The following is a 20045-nucleotide window of genomic DNA, read 5'->3' as shown; positions in this document are numbered from 1 at the left end:
AAATGCCCTTGGAGACAGACGTGTGCAATCCCTGGATGCTCAGCACTGCTAAAGTGTGGATGCATATTTAAAAGCTGAAGCAGAGATACAGGATCCTAAATTTAGTTACTCTTAAACATCCTGGGCTTTTCTTTCAAATGGGAAACGTTTGTTGTGATGAGAATAAAACTCCAAATTGCATTTTTGTTGGTCATAATGCTGGCTTCCGTGGTTTCCTTGGAAGTGGATCAGATGCACTCCCCTCCTGTCATAGACACCAGATCTATACCATCGCTTGCACTGCATGGTGCTGGTGACTGCCCCAAAACACACTGTTGTTTTCACTCTCCGTGTGCCAATCAGATCATAAATTAAATTTATAGAAACACAGGGCTTTGATTTTTATATTGTGTGCATTTTTCCCCCCTTTTCTAATGTTTTCCCATATGCTGCTATTCTGTTCTTTCCTCCTGCTCCCTATCTTTTCTGCCTGCTAGCATTGGCAGTCCTAATTCTGGGTTGCATCAAGAGGAGCATGGCCAGCAGGTTGAAGGAGGTGATTCTCCCCTTCTGCTCTGCTCTTGTGGGACCCCTCCTGGAGTGCTGCATCCAGCTCTGGGATCCCCAACATAAGAAGGATATGGACCTGTTGAAACAAGTGCATAGGAGGGCCACAAAATTGATAAGGGTGGACCTGTCTGTCCATCCAGCACCACACATGCTGTGGCTGGGGATGCAGAGGAGCGAGCACAGAACAGGACCCTCTCCAAGCCCCAGGGATGGATGTGCTGCAGGGAAGCTGTCACAGGCACCGCTGTGTCTGCCCCTTCTGGACACTCTCTTCACTCAAGGGCTGTAGAACACACCTTTCTTCTGAATTCCCCCAAACTAAAGGGGAATCAATTACAATTTTTTACCTTCTGCTGGTGTAACTATAGGGAAATAGCAGATTTCTTGTGTTCTGGCCTGTCCTTCCTTGTCCCACAGTGTCACACTAGCTTAGCAGCTTTGCTTTTTAGATGCATCAGAGATCATCAGACAATTCAGTACAAATCAGATGGAAGAATAAAGATTCAAATGTGTGGCAGAATCCATATGGAAGAAAAGTGACAGGAGAATTATACAATTTACATCCTAGTTTTGGGTTTCACGCTTTTTTTTACCCTGCAAAAAACAGCAATGATCTGTGTCACTGTACACATTTGTAACTTTTGCATAAAAAATCCTAATGGACAAATATACCAAAACTATTGTAAAACATATGGCTCTGGATATGCATATGTAGGACCTTAGATTTATCTGCTAGAGAAAGAAAGGCCCACATTGCCATGCTATCACCTAAAGTATAAAAATAGAAGATTTTAATTCATTTAATATCATAGTGCTGTATTTTGAGTTCCGACCTTCAAGGAACCCTTTATCTCTCTTGTTCTTCTGTCTTTTGCTGACAAGCATATTAACTCTGCATATCTAGAAAATAATGAAATCCTGTATAATGAAATCCTGATGCTGGATTTTCTCTCTCTCAGAGTGAAATTTGCTGGTTTAGCCCATGATTCAATGTGTGCCTCTGAAATGGCTTGGTTATTCTGCTGGCTCTGTTCCAGGGTTTGCAGGGTTTACATTGGTTTATTTCTGTAAAAGGGTTATAGAGAGAGCCTAAGGTGGAGAGAGCTGATGTTAATACCAATAAAACAGAGCGGAGTGGTAAACTTTCAGCTTTCCTAAACTTTCAGCTTTGTAAGAATCGTAGGCCTAGTGATGTCTCTGAATTATCCAAGTCCTTCAAAAAATGTTGATCATTATCATACTGCTTTAGAGAAATGTTTCTTTATAATGCCTTCATGTGTACCAAAAGAGACTAAGCACAGAGTTTGCTTAAAGCATTTTCCTCCCAGTTTCAGAAATCAGTAGAAAAGATGGTCGTGTTTGATTCCTGGGTCACTCAGTACTATAGAAAACAGCATCTCCATTCATTCTCCTTTTTTCAAACTTCTTGTGAAAGTGGATTAGTTGTGGTACTAATGGCTATGCAAATGTGTTGTTTAAGAGGACATGTACTTTGTCTCATGAGAAGTTCAAAAGTCTCATCCTGGTAGGCACTGAATGCAGCTTCCAACAGACTCATTTTCCTCACTTACTGCAGAACTAGGTTATGTTCTTTAAAATCTTGATTCCTCTGTAGGTTAGTGGTGATTTTCTCCACAGCTGGGCTTCTTCAAGTCCGACAGGAAATCCCCAAATTTTATTTAAATGCCTTTTCTCATATATAATAGAGCTTGGGATTCAAAAGAATTCATTCAGCATGCTCTCCAAATGGCATTTAACTTCCCAAGAAAAAGCAGTAACAGGAAGTTTTGTTTTAATTAGTACATGAGCTGTGCAGCAGCTAATGTATTCCACCTCTTCACTGTTGTAAAAGGGGCAGATTTCTTGGTAGCTTGAAGCGAGCAGAGAAGAGGGATTGTGTTCTGCTCTCCATATGCTGCAGAGCCCCATTCGCAGGGAAGGTGTGAATGGGAGGTAATTTGTAGCTGCCTGCCACTTGTAAAGAACAAGCTTCTGTTGTTCTCCAGAGTGGAAAGAAACCCGGCTCCCCTCTATAACCCTGGAGCAGTGCAACAGGTAGACAACAGCCTTCAGAGATTTTGATTTCAACCATAAGGGACTGTAAAGAAAACTTATTTTTTCATTTACATTTAAAAAAGAAGTACTGGATGTCAGGCTGGAACTAGATATCCCTGGTTTCCTCAGACATGATATTTCTTGATGGAAAGTCCCAAGGAAGTCACATTTTAGAGAAACTTTGGAAGTACACCTCTCTTCCCTCTGTCAGGCCAGCCATAAACAGCCAGACTGGATCTTCACCTCCCAGTGCCACCTTGGAGTCCCAAACTGGGTCCAGCTCAGCACTCTGACGTGGAGACTGGAAATGGACATTGGCCCCTCCGTGCTCCAGTGCTCCTTGAGGTACACTTCTGGTTTTGCTGGAAGGCACAGCTGAACACAGCCCAATGCTCCAGTGCTCCCACACCTCTCCTCAACAAGCAATATTCAGACAAATGAAAGCTGTGTCTAGTCACCATATTGTAGGAATAGTTTCAGAGCTCTATGAGTGTATGTGTGTGTATGTGTTTATATTGTATATAGTTTTTACTGTGCAGAACACCAAGGTATGAAAGTAATTCAGATTCACTGTCAAATAGTCCTCTGTACATTTTGAATTTACCACCTATTTATTGATTATTTTAAAGTACGTAAGGGTTCTGTCCTTTGTCAGTTGCAGAGAAAGTTTGTTCAGCCATCTCCTTCCCAAAAATCCAGGTGCCTTCTTGACAGTCTGGATGCCTGTTTTCAGTGCCAGGCTCCAAGGGTGCAGCACAGTGCAAGCTGGACCTGCAGGGACACCTTGTCCTTTCAGCAGGACTCTGCATAGACACAGAGGTTTGCTGGTGCAGGATTGGCTTCTAAACTGGAGAATGAACACAGAAGCCACTGTAGCAGCATCCCTGGAGAAGACAACAGCAATAAGCCGAGTGAGGGTGTTGGTGTGAGCATGTGGCAAGAAGACTTATTTTGTGATGGATTTTCTACCACAAGGATGAAGAGTCAAGCAAGAAGAGAGGCAGGCAGAGATGTCAAGAGGAGGAGAGCTGTGTTGACAAGGCAATAAAAATATCAGATGACCCACTTACCTCTCACTTGGCTAATTCTCATCAGCAGTGGAGTCAAGAAAGCATTTATTTCAATGCTTCTGTGCAATATAGGTTGTATGGTGAGGGAGATGGAGCCAAGACTAAGGCATTTTTTTTTCCAAGGCCCTGTCTGGCCACCAGAGGGACATTTTAGGTGGTCCTGTAATTGGAATTTAGCCTTAGTAGAAGATAAGCATTATACCTTAGCAGGAATGTGTTGGGAAAAAAACATTAGAGGTAATAACTCTCACACTTTGAGGGATAGGAACTTTTTTTTGTGATAATGCAGCTCTTTCCAATGTCTGGCTGACCTTTTGCTGTATTTAGCACAGACTTCCATTTTTCTTGTCACAAAGGTAGGAAATGTATTTGGAGTGAGCAGGCTACCAGCCAGGGAGGAGCAGTTCCCTTTTTCATGGCTGTTCACCCAAACAGACCAGGCTCCATCCCACATAACAGGGGGCTCTTTTTTGGGGTCTGCTACCACGGAACTTTCTGTTGGCTGTGAAGAGCAAAACGTCCTCTGTGCTGATGAAAATGCTGTGTGATTGAGGTTACAAGGAGAGACACTCTTCACTTTGCCTGCTGTGCAGAATTTTTGCCTTCTTGCTTATCTGCAGAGACTTGTACCATGCTGAGGACATGCTGCCTAATAAGCCTCTGAGTTTCTGGAATATAATACAAGAAAAATAATTTAATATTTCCTCCCAGTTACCCTTTTCCTACTGTTTATTATCAAAACACATGAACATTTTTCACTCACTCAGCTGTGTGTTTCTTTATTTCTTTAGGCTGTGACTCGTCACTGAACCTGACATCTCAGAAAGCCTCAGATGCAGTGGACGGTATCTTCCGGTCCCTCAGGGATATTGCCAGAGTCCGAACCCACATGAAACAGTTCCATTCCATACATAATCCAGGCAGCAACACCCACCAGGCAAGTGTTGCTTTCTTTTCCCTATGTTTTTTTCTCTAGCCTGCTGTCAAAATTACAGCACTAATTTTGTGGATGTGCTAATCCTATACACATTCTGCCCATGAAGAAGATATTTAAGCATAGATTTTATAATTGACCCGGTCATCAAAAACTTCCTCAAGTCCTTTGTCCAGACTCAGGCATATGCATATCAATGTCAGCTCTGAGGAAGAAATTTGGGCTTTGCTCTGCAGCACTGTGGAATGACATGAACGCCTGTGAAAGGCAGGGCTAGGTCAAGATGGCTCTCAGCTTAGACTGCTCAAGGCAGAGTGAAGCAGGATGTCTGCATCCATACTGCAGCTATATTCTTGTTGTATTTCTTCTCCTGTCCCTGTAAGTATGAGGGACAAACATGTTTGTAAATAGGTCACAAAAGCAGCTTCTGTTTCTGAAATAGGAACACATGATCTACAATACTGCTTAAGGTCATCAGGACTAATAGACAGTGGTTTTCCTTCTCTCTGTCTCTCCTGAAGACCTTTCCCAGATAAAAATAGAGTTCTACAGCAGAAAGCAGTGATTTAGAGTTCAAAAAACATTATTCTAGCCTTGAGCTATAAAAAAATCCTTCCAAACTCCTAACGGTGCTGTAGACCAGCAAGGGGATGTAGTTCAAATTAAACATTGCTTTGTAAGAACATGAGTGTTGCAAAATGTCACTGGAAATCTAAGGTGAAAAAAATCTGTTCCTGAAGTCTTCTATCAGTTTGGACTAGTCTGGTGTCCAAAATGGGGAAAATTGTTGAACATTTAATGCAGTTCAGTGCAGGGGCAGTGAGATGATAAGTTTCCTGGAAGTGTAATTAGCATCAGTATGTCCTTTGGATGTAATCCACTTTGCTTGCTTAGGGATAAGTGCTGAACACAGCAAGGGATATATTAACACCTTGCAGCCCCGAATCTAGTCAAACAAGGGATCTAGCTGCTTGAGTAGGACAAACCTTCTGCTGAGGGAAGTCCAGGAGATTTATAATAGTAGAAGTAAGCAGGCAGTATGTGATTGTCCATGACACAACTCTCTGGAAATGGGCTTCTCTTTTGACTGGCAGGTGTTGTGTGCAATCAGTTCAGCTCCTCAGAAGAAGCAGTGCCTGTCCTGTGACCACACTCATTGCCAAACCTGCTTAGTGCTTGGGAGTGGGTTTAGCCTCTACATACTTTTTCACTCTGTTGAAAGCTTGGAAGCCTCCATTTCTTCTTAAGACTCATAAAAAGGTTTCTATGGATAAGTAACTAGGAATTGGATAGCCTTTTAGAAGCACTTTTTGTAGCATTGTATGTCTTACATAAAATGATAAATGTTTTCATCAGGTTATCAAATAGTTCATGTAGTCACCATGCAAGAACAGAATTTTACCTGTTATTGAAACTACTTTCATCTTGATTCTATCCTCCATTTCTTCTTCCATCCTTCACTCTCCTTTCCTCATTCTCTCTCTTTGTCTCTCTGTTTCTCTCTCTTCTCCTCTTTATAATCTTGTATGGGGTGTGTCCCATAGCTATTGAGGTTTTTAGCAGCTATTTTAAACAAATCTGTGCATGCCAAAATTTAAAGTTGATTAAAGTTTCATTATACAAGATAGAAACCAATGCAGGTTTTGGGGGTTGTACAGAAAAAAAAAAAAAAAAAACAAACCTGAAAATATAGTAGATTGATTTCAAGTCATAAAAGATTTTTAAAAATATCTGAAACCATTATACTTTAAAAAGGTAGGGGTCCGTACTATCTGTATTTTAGTATCTGTGTAGTCTGACTGGGTTGTTTTGAAGGGGCACTGAGTTTTGGTGCTGAAAATTCAGACATGCAAAATCATAGCTAATTTTTGATGTCTTTTGAGTAGATAGTTTTGCCTGAATGATATTTTTCATTTCAGTCAGATGATGTTTTTCCTTTAATTTTGTGGAGTGAGCCTCTCTGTTAAACTGTAATTTGATCTCTGCTCCAAAAATATTTCATTCCTAATGTTTTTCTGTTCCTCATCTATAAAGATATTAAACAGATTTTTATAAATAGGACTTCATGCCTGCATGTGTATTTTCAAACAGTTGTTTATTGCGTGACTAGATTTGACAGAAATCTTGACATATTCTAGAAGATCCTGCAGCTCATGTCTGCTGTAATTTGCTTTGTTGGCTCAACTAAAAATTATGCACATGTTGTGAGAAGAACTAGATGAGTTGTATAAATCTTTGTTGACAGCATTGTATTAAAAACTGTAAGCTTTGTTTCTCACTCTAAAGTGTTGGATGAAAAACATTTCTTTAATGACTCCAGAACACTTTAGTTTCAAGCCAAGTGGTTTGTGTTTTATTTTCCATCCATTTTTACTATTTATTTGCAATATGTCTCTTGTAGATATCATCTTTGCAAAATTAATGATGTTGCACTTGATTCCCCTGAGTAATCTAAGGGATGATATATACCTGGGGTAGCCCCAAAACCAAATAAGTGTGCTAATTTTAAAGCTGCTCATTTTCTAAGATGGTTGCACTTTCTGAAATGACCATGGTTCTGTTGCAGTTTGGGCAAAGTTAAAAGCAGTGAAACAAAGCTCCGTCTGTAAATCAAGTAAACTTGAATTTTCATTGAAGATCTTTCCATTGGTTCCTAAAAGTTTTATCTTACAAATTTTTTCAGCATGTCAGAGTGGTTTAAACCTTGGTTTTGGAATGTGGAGATTATTAGGCTACTACTTCACTTTCAGCCTGGATTTCTGGAGCCTGAAGAGGATACAAGGTTGATCCTTTGGGAGTAGACCTTCCAGTATGATGACCATTTGTACCTTTACATTTTCCACTTGTCCTAGCCCCTAACTTCTCTGAAGCTCTGACGTTCATGGTAATGGTGGGGTTGTTTGGCCTGTTGTTCAAAAGTCTTCCACAGGTGGAGGTATTATGTGGAGTGCCATGGCCATAGAAGCTAAAGGACTAAGAGGAACTCCTTAGCTGTGCTCTCCCATGAGGGACAAACAGGCAGGTTGGTCTCTTCCCTTCCCTGCTGGTATCCCCCCCATCAGTGGGGACATGACACTTGGAATAAGTCAGGAGTGGTCAATTAAAAAAAACCAAAAGTCCCTGTTTAGGTGTTTGTACAATCATTAGAAAGGGAATGAGATCTGGGTGCACAATGGGCAACAGAGTCTCATCCATATGGTTATCCATTTCTGTATTACCTCCAAAAAGATTCTAGAGAAAGTAAAAGTCCCCTCTTTCTTCCTTGTGTCTCTTTACTGATATAATACACCTGGGGCACAGTAAATGTGTGGCTCTCTTCCAGTCTTTTCATTTTGATGTTGTGCTGGTGCACACCATCTGCAGTCAAGGTCACAACCTCTCTGAATGCTTTCATTTCTGGGATAATTATTTCTGTAACCTTCAACAGAAATAAAATATTTAGAATCATGGTTGCACTGACTCTAAATGGGTTTACTCACAATGCATTGTTCTCTTTGTGCAGGCTTCTTACAAACCTCTGCTGAAACAGATAGTGGAAGAGGTCTGTAATCCCGATCGGCCCGATCCTGTTGATATTGAGCATATTTCATCAGGCCTCACTGATCTCCTTAAAACTGGATTCAGCATGTTCATGAAGGTAAACCACCCTTCCCAAGCTCATCTGAGGTCAGAGCATCATGCAGCAGTAGCTGATTTTATTATACTGTTCAGCAGAGCTTAAGGGGATAAGGTTAGGAGAGTTAAATCCTTGAAGGGGGGCGGGAATAGCTTGAGGCATCACATTGCAGGTACAGTGCAGACAGGTAGCACCTGCTGAACAAAACAAGAGGAATGAAGCAGACTGAACATCTAAATAAGGGTCATGGTGGACACCAAAATAAGTATGGTATATCTGGGAAGAGGCAATGTGGCTTTGCTAAAGGAAAGTCCCAACTCACACAGCTTATAGAGCTCTTCAGAGACACCCAACAAACAAATTGATAAGTGAGTGTCAGTTCATATTACCTACCTGGCGTTCCAAAAGGCATTCCACATGGCACCTCATCAAAGGACTTTAAGGACACTCAGCAGCCTTGAGATAGGAGAGAAGCATGAACAATGTGGTGTCACAGCAGATGAAGCAGGAGCTCCGAATTCAATACCTTTTCTATAATTTGATATGGTTCAACTTGGACCATAGGGGAAGGAAGGAAGCCTGTAAGTTAGAAATTTCTTTGTGGATCCTCTTAGCATGTTTTAAGACAGTCATTCTACAAGAATTTACTCTGCCTTACAATTAGCCCATGCTAAGTGTCCGCTAAATATTTACAAAGTTGAAGTGTGGAGTAGCCAGCATGTTGTACATTCAGCATTGTTTTACTGCATATCCTGAACTCTCCATTGAAAACAACCCTAAATTCACACCAAACCATATCAGTACTATTTCAGTACAGTACATTTCAGTATTGTGTCTGGTGTTTTTCCTTCAGTTTTACCACCACCACCCCTCCGCATCGAGGAGACATCAGCAAACTGTGTGAGGCAGTGGACACAATTTGCAGCAAGGGAAACTCCAGTTGAATAAAGGAAAAAAAATCTAACAGGATGAGTGATTAAGTCCAGAGAATTCTCCCTCTCTGAGATATTCAAATGTTAGCCAAACAAAGCCCTGAGCAACCTGATACAATTTCGAAGTTGGCCCTGCTTTGGGCAGGGAGGTGAGCTAGATGAGCTACAAAGACTCCTTCCAATTTGATTCTGTGATTCTATGGTAATAGAAAAGAATTTTTTTTTTCTCCTTTGTGAAAATTCCTGCCAGACCTGAATTTAAAATCAGGTGACAAAAATAGTTTTGACTGTTGTGTTGGTACTATTCTAGAACCCAGTATCAGAATAACAGTTATTTTTCTGTTATTTCAAAGAAAGCTAGTAGTGAGCACATAATCAAGTAAGCCTAAAATCCAGTGCTTGTTTTCAGGCATCTGTTTCCACAGTTGAAATGGATTTCCAACATACATTCAGTTAGGTTCCTAAATTGAAATTCTCAGTTCTTCAAAGCTAATGATAAAGCCCTAACACAACAGAGGATATGTATAGAAAAAGTGACCCAATATATCTCCATTCTTGTGTCAGAACTGAAAAATTTATGCCAACATTCCGAAAATAGCAGAGTTAAAAACACATTCCACTCAAACAAAATAACCAGGCTGTTACACCCAAGTAATTTTTTTAATTATTTGTTTCATTTACCAGTAATTTTCACAATTCTATTGATTTCATTGTATTTGTTTATTGCAGATTTTTAAGCATGAATATAGCTTATTCTTAAAAAGGAAAAAAAAAGAAGAATATAAGAACTTCAGAAGGCCTAAATGGTTAGATGGAGACATTGACACCTTTAACTAGTTTGAGGACTAATCTGTCCTTTTAGAAGGGGGGTGTGTGTGTATGTGTAAAAGAGAGAGAGACATAAGCCGTCATGGCAATATGTACCTGTAAGTGCATCTTTCCTGGTAAGAAAAATATCCAACTATAAGGAATATTTAAAAGATGAGCAAGTGAACTTTGTGTTGGATAAACATTTCATAGGCATCATCATATACTTCACAAATATGTGTCCATGCTTGCTCCCTTAGTTTGTAGCTTGGCTTACTGGCATGTGCTGGATTATTGCATGAATGAGTGTCTGACCAGCCTGTATTTCTGACACAATCACACCATCAGCACAGTAATTATTTTGTGAGCTTCCTTATTTTTGTTTCTTTCTCAATGCCTGAATATAAATGCCAACTCACATAAAAATACTTCAGTGATTGCCTCAGGTGTGTTAGCTTAGGACAGACTTTTAAAGATACCTCTCATCAAGAAGTTGTTTGTCTGGCAGATATGTTTGTTTTGAAGCTAAGGGATGGTGAAGGGAAAAAGCCTCTCTGCTTCAAGGACTCCTGTTTTGACTACTGCTCTAGATGACATGTTTCATCATCTGAGCTTGTTTTGTTATCTGAGCTTGCTATCATTGATACCAAGTGCCCTACACAGCAGCTAGTTTCTGGTGATTGACGTTTTCCTTGTTCCAGTTATTGAGCTAAATTAATTGGTTTCTGGTTGGTCACAAATACCAGAATCATCAGTGCTGCTGTTTTTGTTGGGCAAGTTGCAGAACAATAATGATTGTTTTTGCTGACTTTCCTCAGAAAAAAAGCTGTGTTTTGTGAGCTGCCATGAGCCATGAGAAAAAAACCTGTCCTCTAATGCCTTCCTGTTTCAGTTTTAGGGTTTTATTGACCCTGTTTTAGTTTTAGAATTTTATTGACCACTGCTACCCTGTTTTACCACCTCCTCCTCCTCCTCTCTCTCCTCCCCACAGACCCATGCACCAGCAAAGAGCCCTCTGACCACCAGCATCCTCAGCATACCCTGTATGGTGAGCTCAGAGCTGGGGAGAAGGCCCTGGTGTCCTACTGGGACACTCTGATGGCTCAGAGCACCATCCTGCCTTCCTTTGGGCTCTTTCATGTTAACATAATGCTTTTGAGGGGTTTTGGTTAATCTTTTTAATTTCCTGAGACAGCTCTCCATTTTTTTTTTTAATGTATGGTTTTTGAATTGAAAGTGAATTTCACTCGGGGATTTTGGCAAAATTCAGATTTCACAGTAAATTCAGAGGCAGTGGAAATGTCCCAAATTAACTGAACTGTAGAAGGATCCCAGAAGATACACGTTGCTTTTGTTGCAATCCATTTCAGTTGTTCTTCTCTATCACCGAAATGAGTTGTGTTCAGCTACATGCAGCCAGTTCCTCAAAAGAGAGAGTCTTGGGTGGTTGTATTATCAAACAAGAAAAAAAAAAAATTGGCAGAAACTTGCATTCTTAACACAGCCAAATATTTTGTACCCAAAGTACTGTCCTCCTTCAAAACACTTACACATAGCATAACAAAATTACAGATTCCAAGACCCTTTTCATTTCTGTTTTAATTTAATTTGGAGTTTGCATGCCTAATAGTATTTTTAATACGCATTTCTGGAATTTGTGGTTTGAACTTTAGTCTTCTGAAAAATAGTAAGTTTTATATAGGCACCATGTGTTTGGATCTAGGTTTATTTTGACTGAAGGAAATGATTTGTCAAGACATTTTCTCTTTAGCATTACCCTGAAAGCTCATGTTTCTCAATTCTTATGCTGGGTGTCCTTTCAGTATGCCCAATGTTCTTATACTGGGTGTGCTGTCAGTATGCCCATGCATGTTTATTATGAGTTTGTTTTTTGCTAGGAAGGATTTTAAGAATCATAGAATCACAGAATATTCTGAGTTGGAAGGAACCTGCAAGGATTATCGAGTCCAGCTTCTGGCCCTGCACAACACCATTCCCAAGTATCACACCATGTGCCGAAGGGTATTATCCAGGCAGATGTTGTGGCCAGTTGTGACCAGTGTTTTGACCAGTTTCCTGGCAAGCCTGTTCCAGTGGCCTGGAATTGTGGTATATATGCTATCAATAAAGTCAGAGAGTAAGAGAATAATCACTCAGTATGCAAATACTCAGCTCACTAATACATCTGTCTAAGGCTTATGTACTAGTTTCAAAGGCTCAGGAATTCAAGAGCTCCTTGCCTGGGGAGCAGCATTGAGCAGGGAATCAGCCCCATGAAATCAAAGCCAGCTAGCCTGGAGAGAGAACATAGCATCTCCCTGTGCTGGCTTCAAAAGGAAGAGTCCTTGCTGAAGGTTACCAGGCAGAAAGCCTGACAGACCTGCAGGATGAAAAAGTGCCAGAAGACTAAATATAGGAAAGCCACAATAAGGAAAAGAAGAGGAGCTGTACCCCCAGGATCTGGAGCCACGAGGATCAAAGCAAGCTGCTGTGGTGGGGAAAGCAAAGGAACCCTCCTCTGCCCAAACATGGCTTGACACCAATTTCACTCTGTCGAGTGAATGCTGTTAAAAGCCTACGCTCATGCAAGGAGAGGGGGCAGAGAGTCTAAAAAGGAATTAAACTATTTTGTCACTTTTCAGAACCGAACATTTGGTGTGTTTCATACTCCAGGGTGATGTGACAAGAGCAATTGCATGGGCTCTGTTGATATCCCTCCCAAAGACTGGATCAAGGTAGTGTCAGGGGAGTGTGTTTTCTCAAGAAGGAAACAGTTTGCTAGGAAACAGCCAAGTTATCAAACTTCTAGAAGTGGCTAAGAGAAAACTGATGTAAATCATCACCTTCACATTTAAAATTAAAATACACATCTAAAATTAATTAAAGCATGACCTTTACATTTAAAGTTAGTTATGAGGTCTTAACTGAAATGGAGTATTTGTGCTATTTTAAAGATAATTGAGGAAAAATGAAACAAGTATTTTCTTGGAGCTAAAGGTCCTCTATATTAGTTACAAGGTAGTCATAGAAGCATTGAAAACTCAAAATTGAAACAAGCTGTAAACTGATTTTATACTATAATGGACCTTATTTATTTTTACTGGATGAATTGTAAAAGATTATTCACTGCACCAGTGAAAACACATTGCATAAAATTCTTTTCCATGTTGACCTCAGGCAGGGATTCTAGCATGTTTGGGCTGGACTCCTTGCTTCTGCTGGGTAGTAATTTACCCCTCATTCCCTAAAGTCTCCTGTGTATGTGTATCCAAAGTAAACATCCACCCAGGCACTCTCCTCCCTCTCTGGGAAAGGGAGGAAAGTAATGCAGAAGGAATGGAGGAAGAAACCCTGAGACTTCAGGAGAAACTCCCATAGCTTTCAGAGGAATCCATGGAGACTTTATTTCCTTGGAAACAGTTAATTAGTTTTAACTGGCCATCATCCCCATTGATTTCCCTCTCAGCTGCTACAGCATTCCATAAATATTTCTTTCTGAGCTTCCTCTTTGGTCTTCCTCTAGCCTCTTAGAGAGCTGATGATTCCCTGGATGGACCTGGATGAAGTGAGTACAAATAATGCTTTTCTTCATTTAACAGGTGAATCGCCCTCACCCTGGTGATCATCCTCTTCTGATCATCTTTATGGTTGGAGGAGTGTCAGTGTCCGAGGTCAAAATGGTGAAGGATTTGGTAGCAACACGCAAACCTGGTACCCAGGTACAAACAGCTCTAAGCATACAGTTCCTGTCCAAACAAAAACTCAGAACATTCATCAAATAGTGTTCCCTACAGCACTGGTACCAAACCTACAGACGGCCACAGCCATGTGGGCAGGAATGATGCTAGGATTCTGCTCCGAAACATCTGTAGGCAACAAGTGTTCAGGTACCAAGGGTCTGTTTTTTCACATTATAGTCAGCAACAAAAGTTCAAACTCAGGTTGGAGAGTTCAGAACAGACTAGCATTAATTTGAAGTAGCTTCCATTGTGTCTCAAGAGATTAGTTTCTTTGTATTCTTTATAAACAGAAACATTTGCTGTCCAAAAAGCTACAGGGTCCCTGGCTGTCCATATATGGGACATAGTGCAGGGACACTCAGGAGCCTGGGTACCACCCAGGGACTTACCAGTGGTAATCCTGCAGGTATGCCAATTAGCAATGGTGAGGAACAAAATAAATTAACCTGGATACAGCTGTACTCTTCCTGTGTTTGGCCAGATGTCTCTGACAGATAGCTGACCACTAAACCTTAAGTAGCCTGAAGCAGGTTATATGGACAAAGCCCCAAGTCTCTGCAACCCTTGAATGTGCTGTTGGGCTCCTGGAAGGAGGATGGTTCCCAATATGAGGCTTCAGTAATGTCCATGTGGCTGATCTTTGCCTCATCCACTCTTTGGCAGCAGAACTTGACTACAGTAACAGTCATCTGAATGGAAGAGGGAGAGAAGGAGGATGGGTGAGCTCTGGTGGTACCTGAGATGTTAAAAATCATCATTAATTGTGGAGGACCAAACAGATGTCTGTTGAGTACTGCAGATACATAGGGTAATACAAAGATTCTAAAGTGCTGTGTAACCAGCTGCATCATAGACATAACTCTGGTTTCCAGGGTGGCTGGTAAACATCTTGTTTTCAAGTCCTGTGGAAGGCGGTTTTGATTATTGAGAAATCATTAGCAATAGGGAGCCAGCCACAGGCAGAGCAGCCCCTCAGTTTGACATGTGTTTCCGTGTTTCAGTTGTCTTTGCAAGGCAGTCTCAAGCAGTATTTTCTAAGATGGAGTATCATTTTAGCAGGGTTTTTTTTAAATCTGATAACACGTTTCTTCCCCATTAGTCTGCTGCTAATCTCCTCAAAATAGCAAATTATATTTTCCTCCTTGGAGGGGAATTGAGTTGTGACACACTGATGGACAAGTTAATCCACACACAAAATGTATTAAGACACCCTGAAAGATAAACAGAGGGTTAACATCTGAGTTGGTTGAGAGCTATGCAGGGAGATTTTCAACTAGCTTTCTAGAGGGACTTAAGGCTTGACAGTGGTGACATGGGATCTGGTGTTGCTTTGCTTTGGCTTAACCCTGGCAGCAGGTCACCCTCTGAGGCAGATTCCTAAAGCATTTTAATCTTTTGCTGCATCTTGCCCTTTATCCAAATGTGCTGTGTTAGAGGTGAAAGAACTTTGTGGGAGAGGGGGGAGGAAGAAGAGAAAGAAGAAACTAAGCAGTTGTGCAAATCTCTCACAAAAAAAAAAAAAAAGTTTGTAAGTTGGTTGGCTTTACCTGGATTTCTGCACTATAGTTGTGAGTATGCACCACCTGTTTAGGATTATTCTCTTTTCAAAAAGCCAGGCATTTATCTAACTCAAGCCAGGATTTAACAGAGCCTTTTTGTGCTGTCCAGGCAGTCATGTTCAGGCTTCAGGGAATCACTGGCCTTCCAAGTCCATTCCAGTCAAACAAAGCACTAACATTTATACTAATTACTGGCTCTTGGAAAAATGGAGACACGCGTAAGTACAAAAATTGAGTAAAGAAATTGAAGAAAAACTGACAGGGTGCACTGATTACTTCAGCAACTGTTTGGAGTTGAAGCGAATGACATTTAAATGTGGAATAAGAGACACATGTTTCCATCCACAGAACTGTTCTGCATCTGAATCTGAATCTGAATGACAATTTTATTTCTCATGGAGAAGCACAAAGAAATACAGTGTTTCCTATGCACCATTGATTTTGTATGGTGGTAAATAGTTCCCCATAACTATTTTTGAAGGAAGAAATTACTTCTCTTTTTCTGCTTTAATCGGGAGAGTAATAAAGGGGAACGAGCATGAGAGAATGTTTCTCCCTCCCTGCTCCCAACATTACAACCATCTATGTGGTCGTGGCTGAGGCCAGCAGACTGATAAACTTTCAGATGCCCCTTTAGATGCTAGCTGCATCCTTCCCTGCCTTCATGTGTGCTGGGGGGAAACTTCCCATTGGAGTTCAGTGGGTGAGGATGGGAGCTCCTGGCTCTTCCACCTTGGCTGCCACTAGGAGGGGATAGCCCTTCAGGTGAAGCGTGACAGCCATGGAGTACGGAAGGAGGAGAAGGTCTGCAAAGGACTGTGCTGAAGAGAGCTGCCTGGAGAAGAGATGGACTTTACTTATCTGGGCAATTCTCCTCTCCTCTGTAAAAATGAAAGAACAAACATTCACATTTATCCCCCTCAACAAGCCCTTGGAGATACTGGAGGGAAAGGAGAGAAGTCCTGCTGAGTTCAAGCATCTTTTCTGAGACGTTAAAGTTGCATATCTCATTTTTTGCTCTGGGCTTGCTATTTGTTGCACAAATCCCCTGAGGATTCAGTGGTAGGACTCCAAGAAGAAATTGCTTTTATCTGTCAGTGGCTATTGTTGATGTTTGGCTTGTAAACTAGAAAAACTTTAGTTAACATGTCCCTTTGTGTTTTTCAGAGTTAAAGCTGCATGATAACAAGATGAGCACATACTGTACTATAGTCTGATTCTCATGTAACATAAGTAAGACTGTGTCAGCCTTTGGTATCTGCAAGTTACAGAGACTTTTTCAGGTTTATGCAGGAAGAGATAATCAGTGTCTCTTTGCTGCAGATTGTGTAGGAGGACAAGGGAAGAGGAGAAGTGAGGGGGAGGCTATCACCAATACAGAAAGGATCTTTTCAGTATCTGAAGTGAAAAGATGAAAGAAAGAGCAACAAAAAAAGTTGAAATGCAGCATTACCACATACTTAAGCTACATGGTGGATAGCACAAGGCATTTGATAGCTGCTGCAGTAGATGGACACACATACTCTATTGCTGATATTTGTGCTTCCTCTCCTTGGTTTTGCGCTGAAGAAGCAAATTCATTTTCAAGTGAGCTAGAATGGTTAAATTTGCCCCCAGATCCCAGCCTGCAATCCTGACCCTATGGACACTGCTAACCTAGGGGCTCAGTAAGTGCAGTGTCCTATGATTTCAACCCTGGCTTAGCTCCTCACAGCAAGAATGTACACACTCACTCCTGGATGATAGCTTTGCTCTGCAGAGAAGCCTTCACACCACATAATTACATACTGTTTTTCACTCAGGGAAAACAGATACCTGCACCTAGCAGGATGTGTATCGTGGTTGTAGTGAGCAAAGGTTTCATTCTTCAGACCAGTCTGGGATTAAAAACTGGAAGAAACCAAAGTGATAACATCTGACAGTGCTCAAGGTTGAGCCTGATGTGCAGAACAGCCTGTGTCTGGTCTGAAAAGATGGTTTGGAACCAGGAATCTGGCTTCCTGCAGCAGGCACTTCTGTGGTGCTCACCTTACCTTCAGTTGAGAGGAAACAGGCATCACTCAAATCTGTGCTATAGGAGAGGAAACAACGGCTTCATCAGCTGGTGCCTCACAGTAAATGCATTGGCAGCCACAATAAATCAGCAGGTAAAATGTGGGTAGAAATGTGTCAAAGCACTCATTCATTAAGCATACAATGCTAGCAGTCATTATGCTCCTTAAAGCAACTTAACTGCAGTTGTTAGCGAGCAGACAGTTTTGCTGGACAAGGTGTATTGCTCTATCAGTAAACACCAGAAGCAGACAGCCTGCCTAGAGCTGGGTAAAGCAAACAGTTACTATCTATGGCTCATTAGTACTGTCTCAATCCCTTTCAGCTTGACTAGTTGCTTCTTGTTGCCCTTCTTTCAGGTGATTGTGCTCTCCTCTGTACTCCTGACACCACACAGTGCTGTTGAGTTGTTGTTTGCCTCAGACCATCTCCAGTCTGGTGCTCGTATCTGACAGGAGAGGCTGTGGAGAAGATGAGTGCCTTGCCTGGAAACATCAAATCCCTGCTCTGTCACTCTTGTCAATAGCCCTCCAAAAACTGACGTGTCAACTGCTGCAATTACAGCTCCAGGTGAACCAGCTGGGTATCTGGCTGCCAGGGAACACCTGCAGCTCATGGGCAGCTCTTCAAAATGGTCCAGTTGTCCAACAACAAACCTCCCCTCCTTGACGATAGCACTGTGCAGTGCTGAATCACTCCCAGCCTCACTCAGCATGGTGAGAGTGATTGTTTGTAATAATTCCCAAGCAAAGGAGCAGCTGAGAACCAGGTGATGCAAAATTTGCGCTCCCCAAGCAGTATCATTTTTCCTGATGGTTTTGCTGGGCTTGCTGGTGGGAAATGCTGCTGAGGGGAGTGAGAGGCCAGCAAATTCCACCTTCTGTCATGCTACCTTGCAAAATGTGTGCCTTATACAATGTTAACAGTGTCTACTCCTACTTTGTCCCTCACTCCAGAGAGATCATGGAAGACAGCCCTGATTTAGCTGGCACAGCAGCTCCAGCCTGGCCATGCTCTTTCAGCAGGACTGTTAGAGGCAGGGAAGCAGAGCCAGACTCAAGGGCTGGGTTACATGGCTGCTTCTCTCTCAGCTTTCTGTTTCCTGCTCTACTTTCTCCACCCACAGTCCCAGAAGAAAAGACAGTTTCTGATGGCACACATCTCTGTAGATTTACGCAGCAGTCCATATGGGCTGTGATGGTTTGATGATAACCCCGAAAGAATCCTCCCCTCACATGCATTTAAAAAAGAAAGGAAAGGAAAAAAAAAGGGCATGATCCCATTTTCAAGAGGCCACAGCACAGATTCTTTCTTGAGCTAGATTTCTGAACAGCACGATTAGAAAACAGCTCTTATTTTTAATTTATGATCATGAAATAGCGGCAAGCAAATTCAGTTATGTAATTTTTCTTTATAAAACTTTGCTACAATCTGTAATGAAAGAGCAGCAGCCAATAGAGATTTTTGCATATAGCACCAAGATTTCTGAATTGCAACATAAAATGGTGGAGCTCTAATGCTGCATCCTCGTTTCATCCAAGTAATGCTACAACTACAGCTTACACTGAGATGAGAATGTGAAATTAAGTGACATTCTCTCTATCATAGCATTCTTTTTTATGCCAAAGGAGTAGATTAAATGGGAAGTTATTTCTTAAATTTTATTCACTAGCTAGCATTAGTTCTCGTAAATGTTTATGATGGTCTTCAGAAAAGGGTGTATTTTGTTTTAAGTTCAATTTTGAGTGGCTGGAAGGAAACAATGGACTGATTATAAAGCATGGACAATGTCGCCTCTATGGAAGAGAAATTTATAAGAATGACTATATAATGAAACTTTGTGCTATAAAAAATGAGAAATGCTATGGGATTGCAATATTAAAAGCTCAAGGAATAGTTTGAATAGAGCAACTGGAAAGCAAGTAGCTGGTCTCTTGGTTTTTCTGTTATTTTGTACTGTTCAATCTTTCTTAGAATATGGTTGTTTCATAAATTCTGTAATCAATAAAGCAATACTCTCACAATGCCAAACCTAATCCGTATTCTACTTTTCTCCTAGTATGCAGAGCTACACATGCCAGAACTGCATATTCCTGCAATCCCTTTTACTTTTGCATTATTTGATTGCCCCTAGGAATCTAGACTGTCTTGGTCCTAGAACATTTTCTAAACTCTGCTCATAGCAGAAAGGCTTGTCTGTGTTCAGTGGCCATTGCTGAGCTCAGGTACTCACTCCTCTGAGATGCTGCTGCTTTCCTGAGCTGATGGAGGCTGCTGGTTTTAGTCTTCACTCCCTCTCTTACCTCTCTTTCATCAAATGCCCTCAGGTCTCTGACTTGGCCATCTAAAGACCTACTGTATTGAGGAGGCAGGGGGTGATCTTGCACTTCCTCTGGGTCAAGTAGCTCCTTTGACTGAGACACACACTAGCTTCCCAGGCCCACACACGCTGTGGAGGAATTTTCTCATCCTGTGGGCCACTGCTGTGGTAATTGATGCTACTTATGGACCAAAAGTACAGTGGAGTCTTTCCAGTGGCCCTAGTGCAATAGTAAGCTTAGTTGTAGGAAATAGCTGTAGCAGCTACCTGGACCCTGTGCTGCAGGAGAAGGCCAAGGGATAAGGGATCTCCTGCCAGTCCCATGTGAATAGAAACAGTACAGAAGAAAGTTGCATGGGCAGGTGCAAGACCATATCAAAGAGCATCTGAGTCCTGTGCCTGCAACACCAA

General features: G+C 41.4%; 1 protein-coding gene across 1 annotated transcript in view; it reads left to right on the top strand.

Annotated features, from left to right (window-relative positions):
* SCFD2 (sec1 family domain containing 2) overlaps positions 1 to 19345 on the top strand; it is a 187524-nt gene extending 168179 nt beyond the window's left edge. The window contains exons 6-9 of the mRNA XM_038136779.1: positions 4466 to 4611; positions 8111 to 8245; positions 13563 to 13682; positions 17674 to 19345. Coding sequence (XP_037992707.1) covers positions 4466 to 4611; positions 8111 to 8245; positions 13563 to 13682; positions 17674 to 17766 — 494 coding nt within the window. The 3' untranslated portion in view covers positions 17767 to 19345. The remainder of the gene's footprint in view (positions 1 to 4465; positions 4612 to 8110; positions 8246 to 13562; positions 13683 to 17673) is intronic.
* The last annotated feature ends 700 nt before the right edge of the window (positions 19346 to 20045 follow it).

Source organism: Motacilla alba, chromosome 4 (genome assembly GCF_015832195.1).
Source record: "Motacilla alba alba isolate MOTALB_02 chromosome 4, Motacilla_alba_V1.0_pri, whole genome shotgun sequence".
Classification (NCBI taxonomy): Eukaryota; Metazoa; Chordata; class Aves; order Passeriformes; family Motacillidae; genus Motacilla; species Motacilla alba.
The sequence above is the reverse complement of the archived record's forward strand: the minus strand, read 5'-3'. Positions and strand labels throughout refer to the sequence as shown.